This window comes from Lemur catta, chromosome 2 (genome assembly GCF_020740605.2).
Source record: "Lemur catta isolate mLemCat1 chromosome 2, mLemCat1.pri, whole genome shotgun sequence".
Lineage (NCBI taxonomy): Eukaryota > Metazoa > Chordata > Mammalia > Primates > Lemuridae > Lemur > Lemur catta.
Window position 1 is genome coordinate 1,450,120 of NC_059129.1, and position 24,197 is coordinate 1,474,316.

General features: G+C 44.1%; 1 protein-coding gene across 2 annotated transcripts in view; it reads right to left on the bottom strand.

Annotated features, from left to right (window-relative positions):
• The window catches only part of MEIOB (meiosis specific with OB-fold), a 26,904-nt gene extending 7,843 nt beyond the window's left edge, over positions 1-19,061 (bottom strand). Inside the window, exons 1-10 of one of the 2 annotated variants that reach the window (XM_045541130.1) lie at positions 18,976-19,061; positions 14,357-14,433; positions 12,058-12,115; positions 9,958-10,089; positions 7,875-7,947; positions 6,148-6,343; positions 3,934-4,034; positions 3,081-3,133; positions 2,901-2,996; positions 600-701 (exon numbers count right to left, since the gene is read on the bottom strand). In XM_045541130.1, the coding sequence (XP_045397086.1) occupies positions 600-701; positions 2,901-2,996; positions 3,081-3,133; positions 3,934-4,034; positions 6,148-6,343; positions 7,875-7,947; positions 9,958-10,089; positions 12,058-12,115; positions 14,357-14,425 (880 nt within the window). In that variant the 5' untranslated portion in view covers positions 14,426-14,433; positions 18,976-19,061. The remainder of the gene's footprint in view (positions 1-599; positions 702-2,900; positions 2,997-3,080; positions 3,134-3,933; positions 4,035-6,147; positions 6,344-7,874; positions 7,948-9,957; positions 10,090-12,057; positions 12,116-14,356; positions 14,434-18,975) is intronic. The other variant, XM_045541129.1, reaches the window with a different exon arrangement.
• Between the last annotated feature and the right edge of the window lie 5,136 nt (positions 19,062-24,197).

The window sequence follows — 24,197 nt, forward strand, 5'->3', positions numbered from 1 at the left end:
CAGCCTGGGCCTCATGAATTTGGGGTCCATAAACACAACATTTCATGCAAAATTCTATGTGTGAGTCAGCACTTTCCTGGGGACAGGGTCATTAGCTCTCATCATGATTGGCAAACGGTTATATAAGGCCTCTCAAATTTTAAACTACCTTTTTAAAAGTAGAAATATAGTAGTTACAGAATAAGAATTTGGTATCTTTTACTATGTCAAACAAAACCATACAGGCCCAATTTTGACCTCACGCCTGTAATCCTAGCACTCTGGGAGGCCGAGGCGGGTGGATCGCTCGAGGTCAGGAGTTCGAGACCAGCCTGAGCAAGAGCGAGACCCCATCTCTACTAAAAATAGAAAGAAATTATCTGGCCAACTAAAAATCTATATAGAAAAAATTAGCCGGGCACGGTGGCGCATGCCTGTAGTCCCAGCTACTTGGGAGGCTGAGGCAGTAGGATTGCTTAAGCCGAGGAGTCTGAGGTTGCTGCGAGCTAGGCTGACGCCACGGCACTCATTCTAGCCTGGGCAACAAAGCGAGACTCTGTCTCAAAAAAATAAATAAATAAAATAAAATAAAATTAAGTAATATTTAAAGGGTCACTTACAATTTATGGATTCTTTCAAATAACTGTCAATTTCATCATCCAGAAAATTTGTTTCTTTATTTTCATTTATAAAATTCAGTAGGATGTTAGCTTCTGGTGTATCTTAAATTGAAAATGCATAGTAAGTAAAAAGAAAACTGATTATATTTTAAATCACTGTGAATGATCCAAGATTATTTTTTATAGTAATAAGTGAAGACATACAAGATACAATCAAATAGAATATTTCACAGCCATTAACAATGTGACTCTATTAACACAATGAGGCATATACCAGATATTGTTAGTGAAAAGAGCAGCTCCCAAAACTATGTGGTTCAGTATCCTTTCAATTAAAAAATCTACACATATATAAAAAAGCAAAATTATATAGAAGAATATATGTGAAAAAAATGACTCCAGATAGTGGGATTACAGGTAATCTTTGCTTTCCTTTTTAAATGTTTTTATGTATTTTCTGAATTTTATATGTATTTCCTTTCTAATCAGAAAAAAATATATGTGTATATATATATATTTTTTTTTTTTTTTGAGATGACAGGATCTTGCTCTGTTACCCAGGCTGGAGTGCAGTGGCACAATCATAGCTCACTGCAACCTTGAATTCCTGAGCTCGAGTGATCCTCCTGCCTCAGCCTACCGAGTAGCTGGGACTGTAGGTGCGCACCACCCAGCCCAGCTGATTTTTGTTTTTTCAATATTTTGCAGCGACAGAGATTCACTATGTTGTTCAGGCTAGATTTGAACTCTTGGTCTCAAGCAATACTCCCACTTCAGCCTCCCAAAGTTCTGGAATTACAGGTGTGCACCACTCACCCAGCCCAGAAAATATATTTTTTAAAAAGGTTATTTTAGCTTCCTCCCCACCTCCAGCTGCCACCAGGACCTGTCTCTCACTGCTGCTGGGACCCTGTATCATTGCCCACCCCTAGCACGATGCCCCCTAAAAAGGGAGGTGATGGAATTAAATCACCCCCAATCATTGGAAGATTTGGAACTTCCCTGAAAATTGGTATTGTTGAATTGACAAATGTTGGGAAAATAGCTTCTTCAATGTATTATATTAACCTTGGTACAGAGGATGGGGGTGGGGGGTGCCGGTGCAGCCACACAGGTCCCTGCTGATAACAGGGTCATCCTGACTATCCCTTTTGGGTTACTTTCAGTACAGACAAGTAAAAAGGAAGCCTTGACATGCTGGCTAGGATGAATGCTTAAGCCATTTAGAGGTTTTTAATTTCTATAAGGCAGGTGTAGCCCAGGAAGTTAGAAATAAGGATGATTTAAACAAGCACACAAATTCATGCACCCTTATAAGTACTCTCCTTTAAATTTGTCTCCTTGACAAAATAAATTCAAGGGATCTAGATCTACTGTACAACATGGTGACTATAGTCACTATAGGTGACTGTACTGTATTCTTGAAGTGCTAAGAGAGCAGATTCTAAGTGTTCTCATCACAAAAAATTGATAAATATGTGAAGTAGTGCATGTTAATTAGCTTGATTTAGCCATTCTGCAATGTATACACATTTCAAAACATGTTGCATACAACATAGACAAATTTTTGTCAATTATAAAATTGGTAATAATTTTTTAAAAATCTGCCTCCTTGAGAAAGAAGGCACTTATTCTAGTGATGTTGGCATTGCTCAAAATATTTTGACAGTTTCCCTTTGAATCTGTCTTTAGAGACAAACGTACAACATCCTGTCTGATTAGTTTAGTCTTGAGGCCAGGCACAGTGGCTCATGTCTGTAATCCTAGCACTTTCGGAGTCCAAGGTGGGAGGATCACTTGAGGCCAGGAGTTTGAGACCAGCCTGGGCAATAGCAAGACCCCATCTCTACAAAAAATTAAAAATTAAAAAAATTAGCTGGGCATGGTGGTGCACACCTGTAGTCCCAGCTACTTGGGAGGCTGAGGTAGGAGGATGGATCACTTGAGCCCAGGAGTTTGAGGGTGCGGTGAGCTATGATAACACCACTGTACTCTAGCCCAGGCAACAGAGCAAGAACCTATCTCAAAAAAATCAAATGAAATGAATAAAAATTAAAAATTTTAAAAAATCATCACAATGGATGACACTTTAAAAATTAGTCTGTTTTTTCACATTTCCTTGGTAAAGATATCAAAGATATAGATCTCATTTTAAGTTAAAAAAAAGTCATATAAAGCAATTTTTCACTTTTAATTGAAATTAAATCCAAACTACATTTTCATTCCTAAATAGACTGCACAAATACTGGAATATGTTCATGGTCATTTCCAAAGGATGAAAAGTTTCAGAAAGCTTTTTACCTGGATTAGTTGTAATAATGGTTTTTGAGATTACTGTTGCTGTCATGCAGTTCCGAAATTTGTCAAAACTTATTCTTACATCTGAGGCAAATATTACTGTTTGGGGAAAAAGTCATTTTAAAATATTACATAGGGAGACAAAAATGACAAATATTGAACATAAACACTGAATTATGATACCTGTTGCTCGTGGCATCCAGTTCTGTGCAAGTAAAATGGATTCATTATCCCAACTGCATTTGTTTAAAAAATGATACAAATTGAATACATTAGAAAAAACTGGTAGTGACATGATATTTACAAAACAAATAATGTCCCAATAGCTGGGGTTAGGGTCCTTCAGGGTGTTTGCTGCTTCTTTTCCGTCTCACAGAGCATCAACACCCACGTGGAGGATGGGTCCTTGACACACACTCAGCTCTAGCTACACTCTGCCCTCCCAGGTCTTCGTGTTCCCAGCGCTTGGTCACTCCAGGCTGGTTAGAACCAAGTGACTAAAAGTCTAAAGACTTTAAAGCCAAACTTTCAGACCATGATGGTAGGGGCCCCACAATGGATAAATTGCTCAGGGGACCTGACGGGTTAAAGGCGCTTTTCAAATTGCTTCCTTTGGTACCTAGGCGTGCCCTGTTGCACCCGCAGTGCTGCGAGGTGCAGCCCCCACCCTGCCCCCGCACACCCTGTGCCCTGCCCTGCTCAGGGTAAAACCAAAGAAGCACAAAGGAAATTCCAGCTTGTTTGTTATCAGTGGGACCTAGTAAGACACCACTGCTATGAAACAGAATTCAGTAACAACACTGGTCACAGTGGAGTCCTCCTAAACAGTTCTATGCCATCCAAAGACCTTATTTTAAGGTGCTGTCCATAACTACTCAGCATTCAAGAGTGAGGTTTATTTCTTAAAATATCATTCATTTCCTATGATTACTCCTCTCTTAAGATGAAATCCATCCTATTTTTAATAAAATGAAAATGCTCTGTGCCTCGGAGATAAGAGCAGGGATTCCGGTTTGGAACAGACACGGGAGGTTACCATATCATCGCAAAAGAAGACTCTGTCTCATCGTAGAGTTTAACTTCACACCTCTGGCCCTTCCTTCGGTCTGAAGTTGTGAAGTACTTTGGCTCCCCGACCTTAGCAATGGGAAGAAATCATTATTCTTCATCGGTCGTTGTAGAGGTATTTAGGTATTTGTTCATAGAAATACACAAACGTTTACCTTTTAAACATCAAATTAGAAATATTAAAATAGCAAGAACCATTAATACATATTTGATGATTTTAAAGTGTCTTCTGTCTATAAACCAGGTGTATTTGGCTGAAGCTGTAAGTGAGACACACCTTGAAGGCAGAGAGAGGCCACAAGGGCTTAAAGTTGAGACTAAGTCGTCCCAACATGCCAGAACAAATGCTCCATGACGGGCCCCTTGGTGGCATCTACGTGGCCTCTTTGAGGGTAGAAAGTGCACTTTCCACATCTGTGTATCCCCATGGCTTAGCATGGAGCCTGGCAAGGAGCTCCTGTGACTAAATGAACTTAGCCTCTCTGGGCGTCAGTGTCCCCATCTCCGTATCAAGTAGCAGACATACCTGCCTTTGCCTCCTTTGCCTTCTCCCCAGGGCCCAGGCGGTGAGGCCACACGAGGGGTATGGCAAAGCACTTGGGCACACCACCCAGTTCTGTCTGTTGTGGGGTGAGAGGATCAAAGAAGTGGAGGTGACCCAGGGGCCCTTCTCTCCTGGCAACAGCAGGCGCCTCTGATGGCCACAGCAGCGGCCCCCACACAGTCGTTGGCTGCCACCATGCCACTGCCACCACCGTGTCTGCTGGCAGGACTGAGCTCCGTGGGAAGGAGCTGAAGAAAGATGCAAAGGTGCCAAGAGAACAGGATCTGGACAGGAACGTCAGCGGAAAGGACAGGCAGGGGATGAGAGGCCAGCCTGCAAGGCTGGGGCGGGAGTGGTGCTGGAGAGGGGAGGACACTATATTAAAAGGAGATTTAAGGTGAAAAGACAGTGGAGGTGAGGAAGAAGAGAGAACAGGTTAAATAAGTGTGAAGACAAGGAAATGGGAGCAAAAGAGGAGACAAGGGCATGAAAAGAAGGGATGGGCGGCAGACTCACTGGGGAGCGGGGAGTGGGAAAAGCTACAGGTTTTTGTGTATATTCATTATTATATATTCTTACTGAATTTTAGACAATTCTTACTATGTTATACATGTATGGCGTTTTAAAGAACTGTGGGGAAACTGCATACAATTGAGCACTTAATTGAACAATGGAGTAGGACTGAACCTAAATTGCCTAGAAAGTGACTTCTATTTTTCCAGATTGTTGCATAGGGTGTTTATTCCTCCACCCTAAATTATAGTTCACACTCCCCACGTGGCAGGCCCTGTGCTAGGCCAGGGCTAGGGTGGTGCAGCAAACAGACACGGCCCCTGCAGCCAGGGCCCTGCCACCTGAGAGCTGGCACTCCCTTGGTCAGCATTTAACACCAAAAAGCAACTAGATTTACTTGCCACACTAACTATGAGAAGTGTGTAAGTCTAGTTCCTTTTTTTTTTTTTTTTGGTCTATTGACTATCCTTCCCCATATTGAGAAATTACTCTTTCCTATTTAATTTTCTTCACATACTTTTGTGCAATTTTACTGCTGAAGTCTACCTCTAAATCTTTGCCCGGGGACCCTAGACTGCCAGACTACAGCCCCTGCTGCAGTGGCTGAGACAGATGCTGATGGCTGGGAAGGAGCCCCGCGGAGCGCTGGCCAGCACGGTGCCTGCGGGCGATTAGACCAAAGAGCCCCTTGGGCAGTACAGGGGTAGTCTCCCTCCCTCCCCGTCTCCGGCAGCTCTGAGCACACAGAATTAATTCCTTGACTTATTCAATATGCCTGTTTAAGGAACATGATGGAGATCTGCAAGCCAAGAAGCTCATCCTTTCCATCTGCATGTTTAAGTGAAGTAGGAAAAGCTCTCATGTACCTAGCGCATCGTTTATGAGGAGAGTGGTACTCTGCCTTTAGCATTCAGATATGATTTTGTTTTGCCGCTCATTCACAGATAAAACACTACTTTCCCTTTAATGAGAAGTGTTACTGTTTTCCAAATTCAACTTACTACCAAGATACAGAGGAAAAATTACCCCAGCAGATCATGATGACACTACAGCCCAAACACAAATTAAGGGACAGAGACTTCCCCACCCCAAATAGCACTTGGCATTGTTGGAATCTTAACTTACCGACCTCACAGCTGCAAGCACATTAATAATCTTTCCATTAAGACTTTGTCCATTTGCAACAATGTCACCCAATGTATAATAATCTCGGGACTCTTTAACAGGTAAATGTATCAAAGAAAGTAACTTGGTGTCCACTCCACAACTGGAACAAACCTTTACCATTGAGTGATTCTCACTGAGCAATAGTTTGTAGTTGCTAAATTTCAAAAACACACAAAAAGGTTAGTATCAAATGATTTTTGAATAGAAAATACTTCCAGGTTCACAGTTAAATTACTTTTTTGGTTGAAATTTAGACTGTATTAAGAAATCTATACTCTTTACTCTTAGAAAACTGAATAATGTGGTAAAATATTTTTTGTTTAAAATGTATTTTCATGAAGAAAATTTATTTTGTTTTGTTTTGTTTTTTGAGACAAGGTCTCACTCTGTTGCCTGGGTTAGAGTACAGTGGTGTCATCACAGCTCGCTACAACCTCAGACTCCTGGGCTCGAGCAATTCTCCTGCCTTAGGCTCCAGAGTAGCTGAGACTACAGATATATACCACCATGCCCGGCTAATTTTTCTTTTTTTTTTTTTTTGAGACTGTCTCCATAATGCCCAGGCTGGTCTTGAACTCCTGGCCTCAAGCAATCCTCTGGCCTCAGCCTCCCAATGTGCTAGGATTACAGGTGGGAGCCACCACACTCAGCCAAAGACAATGTTTTGAGGATCAATTCATGCCTGAGCTCTAAGCATATTACTCATCTGACCTTGCCCAAGACTCTGAGCTTGTTTCCTTCTCTATAAAACGGGGGTATAAAAGCACTCTAAAACTTTAGGGGGTCTTACAACCCGAGGACTTGTTGTTTCTCTTATGACCCTGGCTGCTCTGCCTAGCGCCTTAGGTCAAGGACTGTGTTTTCTTACCTCTGTAGCAGTCTCTGTGGAGCAAAATGCACCTGAACTGAGCTGCTCTTCCCCCTGCACCCCTACCCATCCCCCACCCCACGCCATTGCCTTAGAATCACATAACTTCTGTCCCACACCAGTGCCTTGCTCTCCTAACTAAGCTTCATGCCCCACAGTCCATCCTCCACACGCAGGCTGGCACAGAACTGCCAGAACTGCCTTTGAGGTGATGCCTCGCCCCCTCTGGGGGTTGGGAAGAGGATGGACTGCAGCCAATGACTAATACTGGGTACAAAAGCCCAATCCCCTCCCCTCAAGGTGCTACTCTGAGGGGCTACTCTTCCAGAGCTCGCTCCTGGGCTCCAGTGGAGGCTCCAAGGTCAACTCACTTCTTTGTTCAGCTTCTCCCTGACCCCAACCCTGTCCTTGCAGGTGTCTCAGGAGAGCTCTCCCTCAGTAAAGCACTTGCACAAGAATCCCCCTCTCAAACTCTGCTTCCAGGGAGCCTAAGATGGTAAGACCTGTGAGCAGAGTGATACCAAAAAAGACATATAATTTCTAAGATTTATCTTTAGTTTTAACATGACTGGAGTCAAATTTTTGTAAATCTAAGAATGAGAAAGTACTAAAAACACAGCCATCTTTTCATGTGAGTCTGTATCAAAGTAAATTATCTTATAATCAAAGATAAATGTTGTGAAAGAGAACTAAACTCCTAATTTTCAAACTGAAGTAGAGTACCATTAGTAAGCTGTCTGCCAATCTGATGCCAAATTATTAGTAATGATTATTCTTGCACAAAGATTGTTGATCTCTGCATTAGACAGATATTTACCTAGGAGTTGCAGGGCTGAATTTTTCTTCTCTTTCTATTTCCTTTCTTTGGATCAGGGGATTTTCAATTACCACTAAAACAGAGGGTAAAGTATGATGGTATTACAAAATAGTAACAGGGTAAATAAAAAACAAGCGTATACAACAATGTCTGTCACAATGTGGTTTCTAAGGTCTGAGCTGACACCATGTGTCCCCCACAGTCCCCATCTCATGTTGCTGTGAGAAGTGGAATCCCAGGGTTACGACCATCAGTGTGACCCCAGATGACATTTCTGATGCTGTGTGTTTAAGTCCCAACATGTGACCACATTGGTATCACTTTATTGGTCTAGTGACATTCAGCATTTGATCTAGTGACAACATGGCCTTCAGTAAGACCTCTTCCCACTCCACACTTGCCATGGAAACCACAGCGGGGCTGGAGAGAGCAATGCAGAGCCTGGGACACTGACATGGGCGCTGCCACTCGTCAGCTGTGTCAGCCCCACATCTCAGGGTTTCAGCTTCTTCACGGCCTACAGGACCTTCCAGCGCTCACTTTGCTCATTCCTCGTACAACCATCTACAATTATCCATGTCTTACAAATAAGGAAACTGATGCTCACAGAGCTTAGGTAAATTTCTTGAGGTTATACATCTAGAAAGTAGTAGATCCATAATTAGAATTGTCCTACTTCAAAAAACTGTGAGCTTTTCACACTAACACACTAACATCCTAACATCCCACTTACATTTATAATCATCACCTTTAGGCTTTTAAAATCCCTTCTGTCATTCATCTTCACACCCATCAACATGTGACATTTTGATACTGAAATATATCTTTATCTTTCTATATAATTAATGTTCCTGCATCCATTCAAGGAATGTTTATAACTGTACTGGGCCCTACGAAGTTTGCAAAGTTCTCTGCTTTCATAGCCCACATGTTCGATGACCTTATTATTCAATTAGAGAGATACTATATATAAACATGACCCTAAAAGTTAATACTACAAGACAATATATGATCAGGTATCAAATAACTGGTGTGGGTGATGGGCTGCTTCATACTACAGTATTAAAGACAAGTGGTTTGATTACTCACATTGCTCTCTCCTCTCTCTTTTCTACCATGAAGGAGAGCTAGTACACATGCTTTCTTGTTTCTTGTGTGAGGCTAGAGCTGTCACTTACTGAGTGACGAAGCTCTACACTTCATATTATACTAGGCACACTGTCTCGCTTAATATTTTCAAGAACCAAAAAGTTTTTTCAAAGTCACAATGCACATACACATTGCAGCTAGGATTTGAATCCAGATGTAAGTTTTCGAAGTCCTTGTTCTTTCTACTATACTATGCTTTACTGTCAGAGGGATACTGGGGTGAGTAGAAGATGCAAAAGATTTGGTATTTCAACTAAAAATAAAGTTCCCTAAAATTCCATTAAAAATTCAAATATCAACTTTTATCAAAATCTATTCAGTGGCCCTATGATAACGTCCATATAAACATAACAGCTGGGCATGGTGGCTTATGTCTGTAACCCCAACACTTTGGGAGGCCGAAGCAGGAAGATCAGTTGAGGACAGGAGTTCAAGATCAGCCTGGGCAATATGGCAAGACCCCATCTCTACAGAAAATTTTTTTAAAAATTAGCCCAGCATGGTAGCGCGTGCGTCGTATGGTTCCAGCTACTCAGTAGGCTAAGGCAGGAGGATCATTTAAGCCCAGGAGTTTGAAACTGCAGTGAGCTATAACACCACTGCACTTCAGCCTGGGCAACAGAGGAAAAGGAAAAGAAAGAAAAAGGAAGGAAGGAAGGAAACTGATTATAATAGGGGTTGATAAAAATTGAAATATGTAATAAACCAAAGATGGCAAAGTTACCTAGTAAAAACATAACCATCATGTTTGTCTGCTTCAAGTAACATGCTGAATGCCTTGCGTTATGCCCTTAAACTTGACTTTTTTTCTGATAACGTTCTTGAGAGTTATCAACTATGTCTTATTTCATTTTGACTCCCTTACTAGAGTTGCAAAAACATGCTGCAGGGATAATACTGGAACAGAACAGTTTAAGAATCAACGCAAACTTACCACACTCGCCAACCCTAAAACTGTCAGAAAGTGACTTGATGTAACCTTCATTGCCCCAGGATGTTGCATTTACAAAACAGGTTGGTGAGTCCCGAATGGTGAAGCTGAAAGTGTACCTCTCTGATCCAATATCTAAGGGAAAACCAATGCTTTTATTTTCCAAAGTTTCACTTCAGCTTTTAAAATGACTGATTATTGATGATTAGTATGATAAAAGTACTCAAACATATGGTACAAAATGTTATTTTAGATGTATATTCTATAAATGCTTGTGCTTTTAAGAATTTCAAAGCAAAGTAGTAAAAAGCTGCCAACAGTTCACCTTATTATTGGCCCCTATGCTCCCTTTCCCCCATCATCCGTGTATTTGAAGGGGAGATATGCAGACTCAAACGGGCCGATATCAGCTTAGATTCTCCATTTCTCTCTTACTGATATATATTCTTTTTCTTTTAGAGACGGGGTCTTGCTCTTGCTCAGGCTGGTCTTGAACTCCTGAGCTCAAGCTATCCTCCTGCCTCAGCCTCCCAGGGTGCTAGGATTACAGGCGTGAGCCACCTTGCACTTGGCTGATATTGTTTTAACCTAAGTCATAATTCAGATCTAGTTATTTCAAAACAAATTGTGTGCAACTAAATAAGTACCACTAGGGGTCAGCAAGTACATTTTTTTCCCAAAATGGAAATTTCATTACTATTTTTGCTAATTAAAAAATACAACCTAATATAAATATGCAAACTATAAATATATACTGAACTATTATTAGTGTCTACCTTTTGGGAGAAGACTAGGATGGCAAGAACTGGGGGGCTGAAGGGGAAATTTCACTTTTCAACTCTATGACCTTAGATCCTGCTGGAATTTTTAATGAAAATGTTACATGTGCAATGCTTTTAAAAGTCAGTAAGCAGGCTGGGCGCGGTGGCTCACACCTGTAATCCTAGCACTCTGGGAGGCCGAGGCAGGTGGATTGCTCAAGGTCAGGAGTTCGAGACCAGCCTGAGCAAGAGCGAGACCCCATCTCTACTAAAAAAATAGAAAGAAATTATCTGGCCAACTAAAATATATATAGCAAAAATTAGCCGGGCATGGTGGCACATGCCTGTAGTCCCAGCTACCCAGGAGGCTGAGGCAGTAGGATCGCTGAAGCCCAGGAGTTTGAGGTTGCTGTGAGGTAGGCTGACGCCACGGCACTCACTCTAGCCTGGGCAACAAAGCGAGACTCTGTCTCAAAAAAAAAAAAAAAATCCAGTTTTAGTCTTAGATTATGTTTCCATAGTCCTAAAACTCTTTCACAGTTCAAGCAACTCGCTAAGAACCACTAAAGCCCAATGTAACTGTTTTTTCCATACATGAAAGATGAATATTTTTCAATGAACCATCTGGTTGTTTGAGTAAATACATAGATACTGCCACCACACTTTTCTTTCCCTCAGGTACTACTTTGTCGTGATACCTCCCTGCTGCTCAAAACCCTTATCATTACGATTTTCTCTTATTTGAGATTTGCCTGTATATCTGTCACCTCTTAAGCTGAAAGCAATGGTTAACATGGCGTTCTGGGCCACACGTGATGCTAACCCTTACAGGTGTGAATTCATCTAATTCTCACATCAGCTTTATTTATCCCCATTTCATAGATGTATACAGGAGAGATCTTAGATCACTCAGTGACTAGTGAGCCCAGGTAGTCTAGCTCCAAGGCTCTTAGACACTAAGGAATTTGAAGATGACATGAGACTACAATTTCTCTCTATTTTTCCTTGGTACTCCACAGGGCCTTACTCAGTGGAGGTCCTAAATAAACACATGTTGAGTGAAGTTAATGAGTTGACCAATTTAACTAGCTATTTTGGCACTGTATACCCCAAACCTTTAAAATTATGTTTGAGAAACATCAAATAAAATCATTTAAAATTATTTTAATGTCCTCTTACACATATGGCCTTGAATTGAGTACTTGACCACAAAATAGTGAGAATGGCCATTGTTCTTAAGGAGTTAAACATGCATAGAAAATTTAATCACTTATATATACTTTGTTACAGTCATAAGACACAGCTGACGAAAAATGAAGCAAAGAGATAAATAGAACTCAGCTTTTTCTGTCTGGAAAGCCTTTGACATCTGTTTTCCCAATAACTATACCAATTATTTTCTGAAAAACAAAAAGGTTATAGAAGACCGATATTAAATACAGATGTACATGGTAAATTTAATTTCATGGACTTGTTATGTTTTACTGGCTTTAACAAACATTTTTGACTAGGAACCACTTAAATATATTTATTCTAGGCAAACATCTAAAAGAACTTCATAAATTTTCAATTCCACAAGGAACAGTACAAAGTAATCAGATGCTTAACTGCTATTACAAATATAATCGTTCAATACTTAGTATGTTTCTACTTTATTTTCAATCACTAGATGCAGCACAGTAACTGCTCCATGCTATCAGTCCTTACTGAGTTCATCCAAAGCACATGTATAATGCAATTTAATTTGCCATGGTCTTCAAAGCTCTTATAGGGTTTTCTAACAATCCACATAAAATTGCTTAGCTTATTAATCCAAACATGTTGGACAGTCTACAAATTACACTATAACAAAAGTTATATATTGCTGCTAATAAACCTAAATCCTAAAGTCCTAGATCTTAAATCTTACAGATAGTAATATCTTCTTAAAATTTTTTTTTTTTTGAGACAGAGTCTCACTTTGTTGCCCGGGCTAGAGTGCCATGGCATCAGCCTAGCTCACAGCAACCTCAAACTCCTAGGCTTAAGCGATCCTACTGCCTCAGCCTCCCGAGTAGCTGGGACTACAGGCATGTGCCACCATGCCCGGCTAATTTTTTGTATATATATTTTTAGTTGTCCAGATAATTTATTTCTATTTTTAGTAGAGACAGGGTCTCGCTCAGGCTGGTCTCGAACTCCTGACCTCGAGCGATCCACCCGCCTCGGCCTCCCAGAGGGCTAGGATTACAGGCGGGAGCCACCGCACCTGGCCAAAATTTTTAATGTATACTTTTCTGTGAAGCATGTTTTAAAAGAAAAAGATTTAAAAAAGAAAAAATTTAATATTTTCTTTAGTGACTACCAAAGAAAAAATAAATATTAAAAATGTGTTTTAAGAAACAAAAATAAATACTTTTTGCTGAAAGGAAAAAAACTTAAACTTACATAACTAATTCTACCACCTGACTTTAACACCTTGTAATAATCTATGACATTTAAAGTACAGGCAAGGTTTTAAGACTACTACATTCTAGTTGAGCTATTAGTCTTATTGCATTTAGACATGTTGCTATTATTTCTTCAATTCCTTACACATGCAGCTCTCACTGAGTTTGAGAAATGAAAATGTTGAATAAAACTTTCTATCTGAAGAAGCAATTAGCAAATAGTTTACCTTCCAAGAAAAACTGTAACTATAAAAATTATTTTTAACATTAATAAACCTTGAATTGCAAATTATTAAAGTTACATGTAAATTTAAATTTATCCTGTTTTAAGAAATCTGATTTGCAAAACCCAATGTAAATAGAAGACTACTCAGGGGCAGAGAAAGTAAGGGGTATGTTAGTTTCTTTACAATAGGTTCTTCACCTTATAAGATTATTCTACCCAGATTTCTTTTAAATAAATAACAGTCTCAGTATACTCAAAATCATTGACTTCTCCTATAATTCCTCCCTAAAAATCAATTTTCACATAATCGTTTCAGAAACACACCTGTTGTGTACCTTATGTCATAGAAGCAGCATAATGGCAAGTATTTAAGACTATAACTTGGATAATTTGGTAAGAGAACTATTACTGCTGAAGAAAAATGGTTTAATTTTATAATGCTAAGCTTGAACATTTATTAAATTTTTCACTTTATTAATATTTAATTAAAATAACACAAAATATTTTGATCTTTTTTTTTCCCAGAGACAAAGTCTTACTCTGTCACCCAGGCTGGAGTGCAGTGGTATAATCATAGCTCACTGCAACCTTGTACGCCTGGGCTAAAGCAATCCTCCTGCCTCAGCCTCCTGAATAGCTGGGACTGCAGGTGAACACACCACATCTGGCTAATTTTTTAAAAGCATGTTTTGTAGAGACTGGGTCTTGCCATGTTGCCCAGTCTTTTTGACCATTTTGAACAATCACTAGTCACATCTATCATCATATCTCCTACTCTGCAGACCAAAAAAACTATTTTCATTTAGCTGGAACAAATGCAAAGAAGTTTAGGGGCACTTAATATCTAACAATTATAGAAATGCAATGAGTATCTATATACTTGTCAATTATACAAGCATGTGTTGAATGAATAATATTGACATAATATAATGTTACCACATAGTTTCATTAGAGAACAATCAAACCACCATACAATTGAAACCTACCAGATTAGCCATATTTGGATGCAGATCTGAAAGTGCAGTATAGGTCCTCAATGCAAAGGAGTTTGCCATTGTTTAATCTGTATTTTAGAAAATATAATTTAGATAAATTGAATGGTTGAAATAAACTATGAAAAATTCTAAGATTTTAAAAAGTATTTAGGAAAGCATTTTACTCATTCTTCGGAAAATTTTATTATAATGGTGAAATGGAAATTAATACAGATTCAACCTATAGAAAACATGTTCAAAGTGTCCTTTTATAATTTTGAATGATATAACTATATAGCTACATTTCGATTTTTAACTTTCACTTTCTAAGCCACGTAAAATGTAGAAATTTTTGAGCACTATGTAAATTTAGAGTTTCAGATAAGAGATGATTCAATGGGACATTTAAGGATTTAAATATTTATTAACATCAAGCCTACCTAAAAAACACAGCAAAAATCCATTGTAAACACCTCAAATTGTGCATTTGGTTACACTGTGTAGGGAGAAAGGTAGTGATTTTAAATACATCTCTAGATGGTAAGCTCCATGAGGGCAGAGGTGGCATATTACATATTTTTATGTGTGTATTTCAAGGCTACCTTGTACTAGAAAACACTCAACAAATATCAAATGAATGAAATGGTGGCTTGTCCCTCAATACCACCACTATAAAAGGTTTTATTGTAGAAAAACTGTAAGCTACATGAAACTGACAGTTTGATTTGATTTCACTTTATAATCCAGGGCCTCTTTAACTCTGTGAATGCCTTCACCCACAGGCTTCAGTTCAAGGATGTGTCCCATGACACCTGAGTTTCAAGGAGCCTATGGAGTTAGTCAAATGCAATTTTGAATTCCAGCACCACTAGTTTGCAGGTGCATATTTTGACATTACTAAACTTTAATTTCCTCATTCTTAAAATGTAGATAATATCTACCTTGCAGTGAGAATTAAAAGTAATGTATGCAAGATGCCTGGATGTTCCCAGGCTCACAACAGATGATAGCACTGCCTTTCAATATTACCCCATGCAGCAGTTTTTGCATTCAAGGCCCTTTGGTGCCAAAAGAAACACTTGGGAATTAAGCAGTGTCAAGTTCCTCATTCATTCTTTGGCCTGGTCTGGTCTGGCTTACAGAGCAATTTCACTCTCCGGAATACTTGCCAAACTGATAGATTCATTCATTGATCCATTCGTTCCACAAATATTTATTGAGAGTCTATCAAGTGCCAGTCATTTGAGGTTAGAGAGGATGAATTATTCCATGGCTAAATTTTGTGAAAAAACACAACCCCAGCCTGGGCAACAGCAAGACTCTGTCTCTACAAAAAATAAATAAATAAATAAATTAGCCGGGCACTATGGTGAGCTCCTGTAGTCCCAGCTACTCCAGAGGCTGAGGCAGGAGGATCACTCCAGCCCAGGAGTTTGGAGGCTGCAATGAGCTATGATGATGCCACTGCACTCTAGCCCAGGCAACAGAGTTAGACCCTGTCTCGAAAAACAAAAATAAAATAAACCCACCTACATTCTAAATGAATTCCCCCAATTTTCCTAACCTCAGAACCTATGATGAATTCTCAAAGTTTTTTTTACCCCTTAGCACCTCTTGGTGGTCTGGTCAGTGACATACATGACATCATATTATCTCTTTGAAGTTCCCTCGGCTTCTACTCTTGCTCCAAGTATATGGTAATGTACTTTAGTGTCCATCCACAAAAACATGACTTCTCTCATCCACCATTTTGACAGATACAAAATTAACATGAAATAGAATTCAATATGGGAATTCAGAGACTACTTCATTCATCAGCAACTACTGTCTCTTCTACTTTAAAAATATATTTTAAATGTCTCCTTTTCTCCAATTTCTTCTTCCCAGCCCAACGCTCAGTCATTCCTCACCTAGAGTACTGTAATAACCTGCTTCATACCAGTTTATTCATTCAACACGTGTCAGGCCCTGAATCAGGACAGAGGTAGATGTGGGGGCTGGTCCCCAGAACTCCTCCTTGTACTCACCCAGACCCTCAGAAAGGAGCTGTGAAAACAGAGGGCCAGATATGGGACCAGGTATGTACAGCCTGGAGGCCACGGATCCAGATCCCTGGCAAGGGTGGAAGGAAAGAGCTGGTGGTAGTGGCTCTACTCCAGTTCTCCAGGTTAAGCTAGCGGTAGTGGTCATGCCACAGGTGCCTGCTGAAAGGCTGGCCCCACACCACAGACTGTAGGCACAGCATAACCAGCTCTGACAGCGCTCCCTCCCCGGCCTCCCAAATCCCCCTCCCTGAGCTCTGCGCCACCTGAGCTCTGCGCCATCCGCCTGCTTTTGCAGGGCAACCTCCTGTCTGGCCCAGAGCCCAGGCTAACAGGGCCAGTTCCTCCCTGGACCTTTCTGGTCCCTCACTTAGGATTCGTCAGGGCACGGCTGGGCCCAAGCTCCCTGTGCTCCTTTCTGGAGCTTTCCTCCAGAAGAGAAAGCTGCATTACTTAGCCCTTACTCCTGCTGGGGCTCTGGCACAAAAGAAGGGGACTCTGTGGGCCCAGCTGAGGTTAAGGACGCTGCTGGCTGCTTGTTCTGAGAAGGTATCAGCCCACAGGTCAGCCGAGGGTGTCATCAGACCCTTAAAGCAAACCCCACCAACCGTCTGATTTCGAGGCCTCAAATTCTGAGCAGACCAGAGTTTAGTCAGTTGGAGGCCTGGGCCTGGGCTGGAGGAACTGTGGGCAGAGGGGTGGAGAGAGCAACAAGGTGATCTTTGCCGACTTTAGGGTACTGCCCAGAGCCACGTGTGTGCGCCTGTGTGTGGCCAGCCTGTTCTCAGGGCAGCGGTCACCCACCGAGGCTTGAGGCCTAAGTGCTAAGTGCTGCGCTGGTGCCCCGGGGCTCCCTCAGACCTGCCCCCACCAGAAAACTCTGTTCCCGTCCGCTCTGTCATGGGCGACATTCCTCTCCTCCACCTCCCAGGCCCCGGACAATCTTTGCCAGGCGCTGCCAGTCTCCCTGCTCATTATCTCTTGACTCTGATCACTTCTCCCCGTCGCCCTGACCTCCTCAACCACTCTTGCCCCTTCAGCTGTCTCTTCTCCATATGACAGAATCTCCCTTTGAAACTTAAATAACATCGCTTCCGTGCTTAAGACCCTTCCACCACACCCTGAATAAAGCCCAGACTCCTCGCCACGGCCCGTGATGCCCACTGGTCGGGCGTCTGCTCCGCCTTCCTCCCTCCACACCACGCTGCCCTTCGAGGACCCCTCTCCGCGCCCGCGGCCGCGCTCGCTTAGCCGGGCCCGGGGCCCTGCCGGCGTTCCCGGGGCGAGGCCTCTCCCGCCGCGCGCTCCCGCCTCCACCCCCAGCTCCCAGCACGGCGCCCGCACCAGGTCGGCTCAGGACGCGGCCACACTCGCGCCTCACGTAGTCGCTGCCGAATCTCTGCCGACCAAATTAACGAACAAGCCCTAAAAAGGATCTAATTCGTAATTTGAGAATAATATCGCTACGGTTAGTTTTTTGGATAAAAAGAAGTTTAGTCGGCTAATTTTACATCTAGCATCCGAGTTACGGGACGGAGTGCGATTTGTATCTTGCAGTTCACGACCGATGAGCTTCCGGAGAGCTCGGGGACGAGGGTCCCGCGATTTCCTGGTTTATCCCACACACCGGTGCGGGGAGGTCCCGCCACGGGGTCGCGTCCACACCAGGGAGGTCTCTCCGGCCTCCATCTCGAACCACAGAGTCGTGACGGACTTCGATAAAGCCGCTCCGAGGGGACCCCGGCGGGTTCTGCACCGTGAGAGTCCAGCTGACTTCCGGACACCCGGGGTGTCCGTCCTGGGGACAGAAGAGTGCTTGGAAGTCCCCTCCCAGGGCAGCTGCCGATTTCCTAACGCTGCTCTTACAGAAAGGAGAGACCTGCCTGGCTCGCCCTCGAACCGTGCGCCTCGCACGTGCGTCCCTCGGTCCGTCCCTCGGTCGGGGCGGCCGCGCGTTCGCTCGCTCCGCGTCCCGGGCGCGGCGTCGTGCAGGCGGCGGCCCACCCCCAGGGCTGCGGGACCGCGGCCACGGGGCGCGCCACCCCGGGAGCCCCGGGGCCGACTGAGGGGACTTGGCGGGAAACGACCTCCCGTCCGCGGTCGCTGTCTGCGCCACCGCGTCCCACAAGGCCTGTCCCGCGGGCTCCCGCGCGCGTCCCACAGCCCGGGGACACCACATTGCGGGGACGCCACAGCCCGGGGGACACCACAGACCGAGTGGAGACACAACCCCGGACGCCACAGCCCGGGGACACCACATTGCGGGGACGCCACAGCCCGGGGGACGCCACAGCCCGGAGACACCACATTGCGGGGACGACACAGCCCCGGACGCCACAGCCCGGAGACACCACATTGCGGGGACGCCACAGCCCGGGGGACACCACAGACCGAGGGGAGACACAGCCCCGGACGCCACAGCCCGGAGACACCACATTGCCGGGACGACACAGCCTGGGGGCCACAGCGCGGGGGAGACACAACCTGGGGGACGACACAGCCCCGGACGCCACAGCCCCGGGACGCCACAGCCCCGGGGACGCCACAGCCCGAGCCGCCCGGCACCCTGGCCATCGCGCGGCGGCTCACCGGAGGCTCGCTAGCCTGGCTGCTCCTCGCGCTGCACAGCCACGCTGCCACCCCCGCCCTCCCCGGCGCCCGCCCGCGCCCCGCGGCTTCTCCACAGAGCGCTCGGCCGGCAGCCCGGAGCCCGCGCCCCGCCGCGAGACCGTTAGCATGAAGCCCCGCCCCCGCGCTGACTCCGCCCCGCCGCGAGACCGTTAGCATGAAGCCCCGCCCCCGCGCTGACTCCGCCCCGCGCCTGTTAGCACGAGGCCCCGCCCCCCGCTCTGACTCCGCCCCGCCCCGCGCCTGTTAGCGCGAGGCCCCGCCTCCACGCGTGCTGACCCCGCCCCTCCGCGCGCCGGCCCTGCCTCGGTGGTGGCCCTGGGGCTGGGGTCCCCTCTCGAGTCCGGAGCGTGAGGGGACAGACGCGCGGCAGAGTGGGGTGCGTGGATCGGGCCTCTCTTCCTTGGCGGGGAGCCCGAGGGGAAGGCGGCCGCGGGCGCGGGGTCTCGGCGCGTGGCACCTGCGCGCCCGGGTGCGGGGCTGCGCGTGCGGTTGGGGGACGAGGGCCGAACTCGGGGACCGCGACAGAGACTTGCGGGCTGTGCGCGTCACCGCCGCTGGAAGTCGCTTTAGTCTGCGGCTCACTACACTGGTTCTGTGCTGGAGTGCGAGATCCAGCGACCGAATCCGTGCGCTTCGCCACAGCCGCCGTCCACGTGCGATCGCAGGTCTAATTTCCTTAACTTCCGCCTTAGGGAAGAGCCGCTGTGGCGCACGTTACACGACCGTACGTTACAAACGAAACGTGCAACGTTAGAGGCAAGTTTTAGGTTATTACCAAACATAGTTTTAATTTTTTCTCATTTGTTATCCTTTATTTCCCAAATAATAATAGAAAGCAAAGTGCATGCATTCCCACCATTTCAAATTTAATGGAAAAAGGTTTTTTTTTAACTATCCGTACTCCTTTTAGCCTGTCTTTAAAAAAGAATGTATCTTGATTTTTCCAAACGAATAAACTGGCATTTTAAGTCGATTTTAAAGGAGAAAAAAAAGGTATAAAAATTGTTTTCATGCATTCTTCGAGTTTCAGTCTAGCAATAATGTTTAACTGTTTTGTTTTAATTTTTCATGTTTTGGTAAATTAATTTTTGCTGAAAGCTACATAAGATTAATCAAGCAGACAGCCTCACCGGGACACAACGGGCTTCTCGTAAGACAGGATGCTTCAAACACAAGCCTGAAAGAGTGGAATTGCTTTACCCTAATGAAATTAGGACTCTGTTGTTGTGTAAAGAATTTGTGCCTTCCATTTTTTACAATGATTCTGTGAAATTGGTTTGTTCTTAACAACAGAATTGACCTGTCAATATATTTTGGAAGTACATGAACAGAAATGAGCGCAAGAAATGCCCAGCCCTTGGCACTGGATGTAGAAGTCAGGGGTGAGTGAACAAAGGTCAGAGCTGAAATAGCTTGCATGTCTGGCTAAAGAAATGGTGGTTGGCCACATGTCACCTCCCGAGAGCATGCCAGCTGTCAAGACATCTAGGAGCATGTTACAAAGGAGTGACAGGGAAAATATATAGTAATAAACCTTACACATACCAATCGGTAGGAAGAAATTGACACTTATTTTAGTGAATTACAAGACAACCTTTTATTTATTTATAATAACAACATTATAATTACAAAAATAACTTTTGTAATGTTGATCATTGATCCCTGTGACTACAATATCCCTCCCAGGAGCTGAAATACAAATAGATCAATTACTGGCATAATTAGTCTCACACCCCACTCCTTACTCCATCAAGGCATCAAGGGACTAATCTTTTGTTTCTTTCAGAGACAGGGTCTCACTCGTTTGTCCAGGGTGGACTATAGTGGCGCAATCACAGCTCACTGCAGCCTTGAACTCCTGGGCTCAAGTGATCCTCCTGCCTCAGCCTCCCAAGTAGCTGGGACTACTGGCTGCGCCACCACACCCAGCTAATTTTTAAATTTTTGTAGAGACGGGATCTTGCCATGCTGCTCAGGCTGGTCTCAAACTCCTGACCTCAAGCCATCTTCCAGCCTCTACCTCCCACAGTGCTGGGATTGTGGGTGTGAACCACCGCACCCGGCCTTAATGATCTTTTAGATAGGTTGCAGATATGCTAGCATTCACAGATATTTTTGTAAAGTTTTGCAAAAGTTTGTCCAGAGGAGTGAGGTAACCCTGGAGAGGGGTTGGAAGAAGTAGATGTAGGGTTGGGTTTAGGGACAAAAAGACGCAATTGAAGAGCTATCGGAGCAAATGAGGAAAGGAGATGAGAGAGACTTTGCAGAAGGGACACTTTGGGGCAGTGGATTCGTGGACAGACTCATTTGGCCTCAAATGTCAGCAGTGCAGAGATGAGGACACCTGACGCAGGGGTCTCAGTCCTCCCCGCGGCAAACTCCAACTTCCCATTCTCACCGCCGGCCTCAGCCAGGAGCTGCGGTGCCCAGGCAGGTTCAGAAAACAGTCACCCAGGTGCAGGGGTGGGGGGAAGTGGGAGGGGAGCTCCGTGGCTGCTCCCCACGGTGTGACTCGGTTCTTCAAGCCAAGCTTGGCCCGAGCTTCCCAGTGGCTCTGCTCTGAAAGGCTCGCTGCAAGCTCCTGCCTGTTTCTCTCCAACTCGCTCACATAAAGATCTAAGCGAATCTCAAGCAGGTAAAAGGATTTGCAAATAGAAAATGATTTAAGTGGCCTGGCAGAGAATATAATTACCTTTTTCCTTCTTTAATTAAGGAAGAGATTATACTAATACCCCTGTCCAGAACATTTCACTGTTGCTAATGTTCCCAGAGAGAATCAATTCCAGGTTTGCTGAAAACACAAATGGGGGGGGGGAGCCCAGAGCAGCTAATAATTCAAAGTCATTTGTTCAAGACTAAACTGTGTTCCTATGAGAGTGCATGTTGCTTTCATCCACACTCTATGCGTTGCAGACAAGAATTTGATTCACTTATTTTTTTCTGCCTTTTAAAAAATCTACCAGCCTGACCAAGAGTGAGACCCCGTCTCTACTAAAAATAGAAAGAAAGTATATGGACAGCTAAAAATACATATAGAAAAAATTAGCGGGGCATGGTGGTGCATGCCTGTAGTCCCAGCTACTCGAGAGGCTGAGGCAGAAGGGTTGCTTGAGCCCAGGAGTTTGAGGTCGCTGTGAGCTAGGCTGACGCCACAGCACTCTAGTCTGGGCAACAGAGTGAGACTCTTGTCTCAAAAAAAAAAAAAAAATCTATTTGAATTATTTAGGAAAGTTTACCAAGCAAAATCTTAACCTTAAAGGTTGATCAAATTCACACCACTAGGTATAAAACACTAAGTTGCATTTACTCCATGTGCTGTCACTGCTGATGAAATAATATACCACTTGTTGATACTTCAAACGAGAATATATAAAGTGAAATGAACAGACCTGTAATTGAATTTTATTTGGCCAGACTGGCAGCACTAAAAGTAGGAAACTGGAAAGGTATTAATTATTCTTCCCTTCATCTATTAATAGTAAGTGCGCTTCCTGGGAATCGAATGTTGAGTGAGTCATAACGACATTTAAAATACAGTCACGTGACATTTCTCTCCCAATATAAGATGGCGGCCCCGTGAGATGAAGCTACCCTATCAGGTATATCATTTTTTTAATCTTTTATACCATATTTTTACTGCACCTTCTCCGTGTCCAGCTGTGTTTAGCTACACGGATACTTGCCACCGTGTAGCAGTTGCCCACGGTACTCTACACAGCCACAGGCCACGCAGTCTTCTACCCCGGTGTGTGTAAGCTGCACCTGCTAGGTTTGTGCGAGTGCACTCTGCAATGTTTGCACAGTGACATAATCACCTAATGACACGTTCCTCAGAAGGTGTCCCCATCATTAAGTGACACATGCCTGTGCTTGCCCCCGCCACTGTAATAGAGGTGCAAGGGCCAACTCGACATGAGATAGAGTGGGCGGTAGTTAGCCAAAGTTTTCACTCTGACACTTCAGTAAGTTATTGTTAACTTCTCTGACTTGCCAGTTTAGGATTTGTCGATGTGCCAGTTATTGAGGTGTTAGAAAGCTAAGGGCCTTTATTAAGAATCCAAGTACATGTTTAATAAAGAAAATGACTAATCATTTACTAATCCGGGACTCTGGCAATTGAAAGTCAGTTTGCTTGCTTGAACCTCAAGAACTTCTCAAGCCAAAGTGGTCTTTATTTTGAGTATATGGCCTTAATTTTATCTGCCTGGAGTGGGGGAAGACAATGAAGGTCTTAAGCATGTCTTGATCCAGGTTTGCTGTTAGGCTGGTAGTTCTGGCAGAGTTGGAGGGTAGGATAGCTGTGTGCCCTTGGGCAAGTTGCTTAACCTCTCTGTGCCTTAGTTTGCTTGCATATAAAATGAGGATAAAAGAACCTACTTCACAGAATTCTTATGAAGAGTAAACAAGCTGCTGCCTGAGAGCATGTCGCCCAGTTCCTAACACAGTAATTCAATTCTCAGTAGTTGTTAACTATTACTTTTATTATTGCTATGGGGTGAGTGCAAACAGACCAGCCATGACAGCCTGGAGAGGGCAGGAGGGACAAATCCAAAAGTTCTTTAGGAAGAAGGGCTGGCGATGGGGAAGCTGGGAACGGGGACAGTCTCGCTGCTGAAGCCGATTTGCTCACAGGCTGCTTCCTCCTCTCACCCCAAACGCCAAGGGATCGTCCACTCTCAGATAGCTGCTCTTATGTGCGTTTCATCTCGGCGAAACTTTTGATCCCCAAAACCCGTAACCTGGAACATGTCTCTCCCCTGCTTAAAATCCCCCAGAGACTTCCCAGATAAAATCCACACCCCGCCCCCGAGGACACAGGACAGACGGACTCCACGTCAATACACACCGGCCTGGGGTGTTAAGGAATCAACAATATATCTTTTTTAAGTTGTCTTTAACCAGAAGCACACATAAAACAAGGCTATGTCTCGATCAGCTGATGAAAATGTAATGCGAGGCGCAAAGGCACCTAACCCTGGGTCTGCCCCAGCCGGGGGGCGCAGTGCGTGCTAATCAGTGTGCACAGTGGCTTTGTCAACTGTGAGGGGTCAGCTGGGTCTTCAAGGTACATAGGACGGAAAGTTCGTTACACTTCTCATCCGGAGAGAAATGAGCACACAGGCCAATCTCAAAGCTGGTAAGGAAATAAAAAATCCCACAGGATCAGTTGCAAAGTGGTT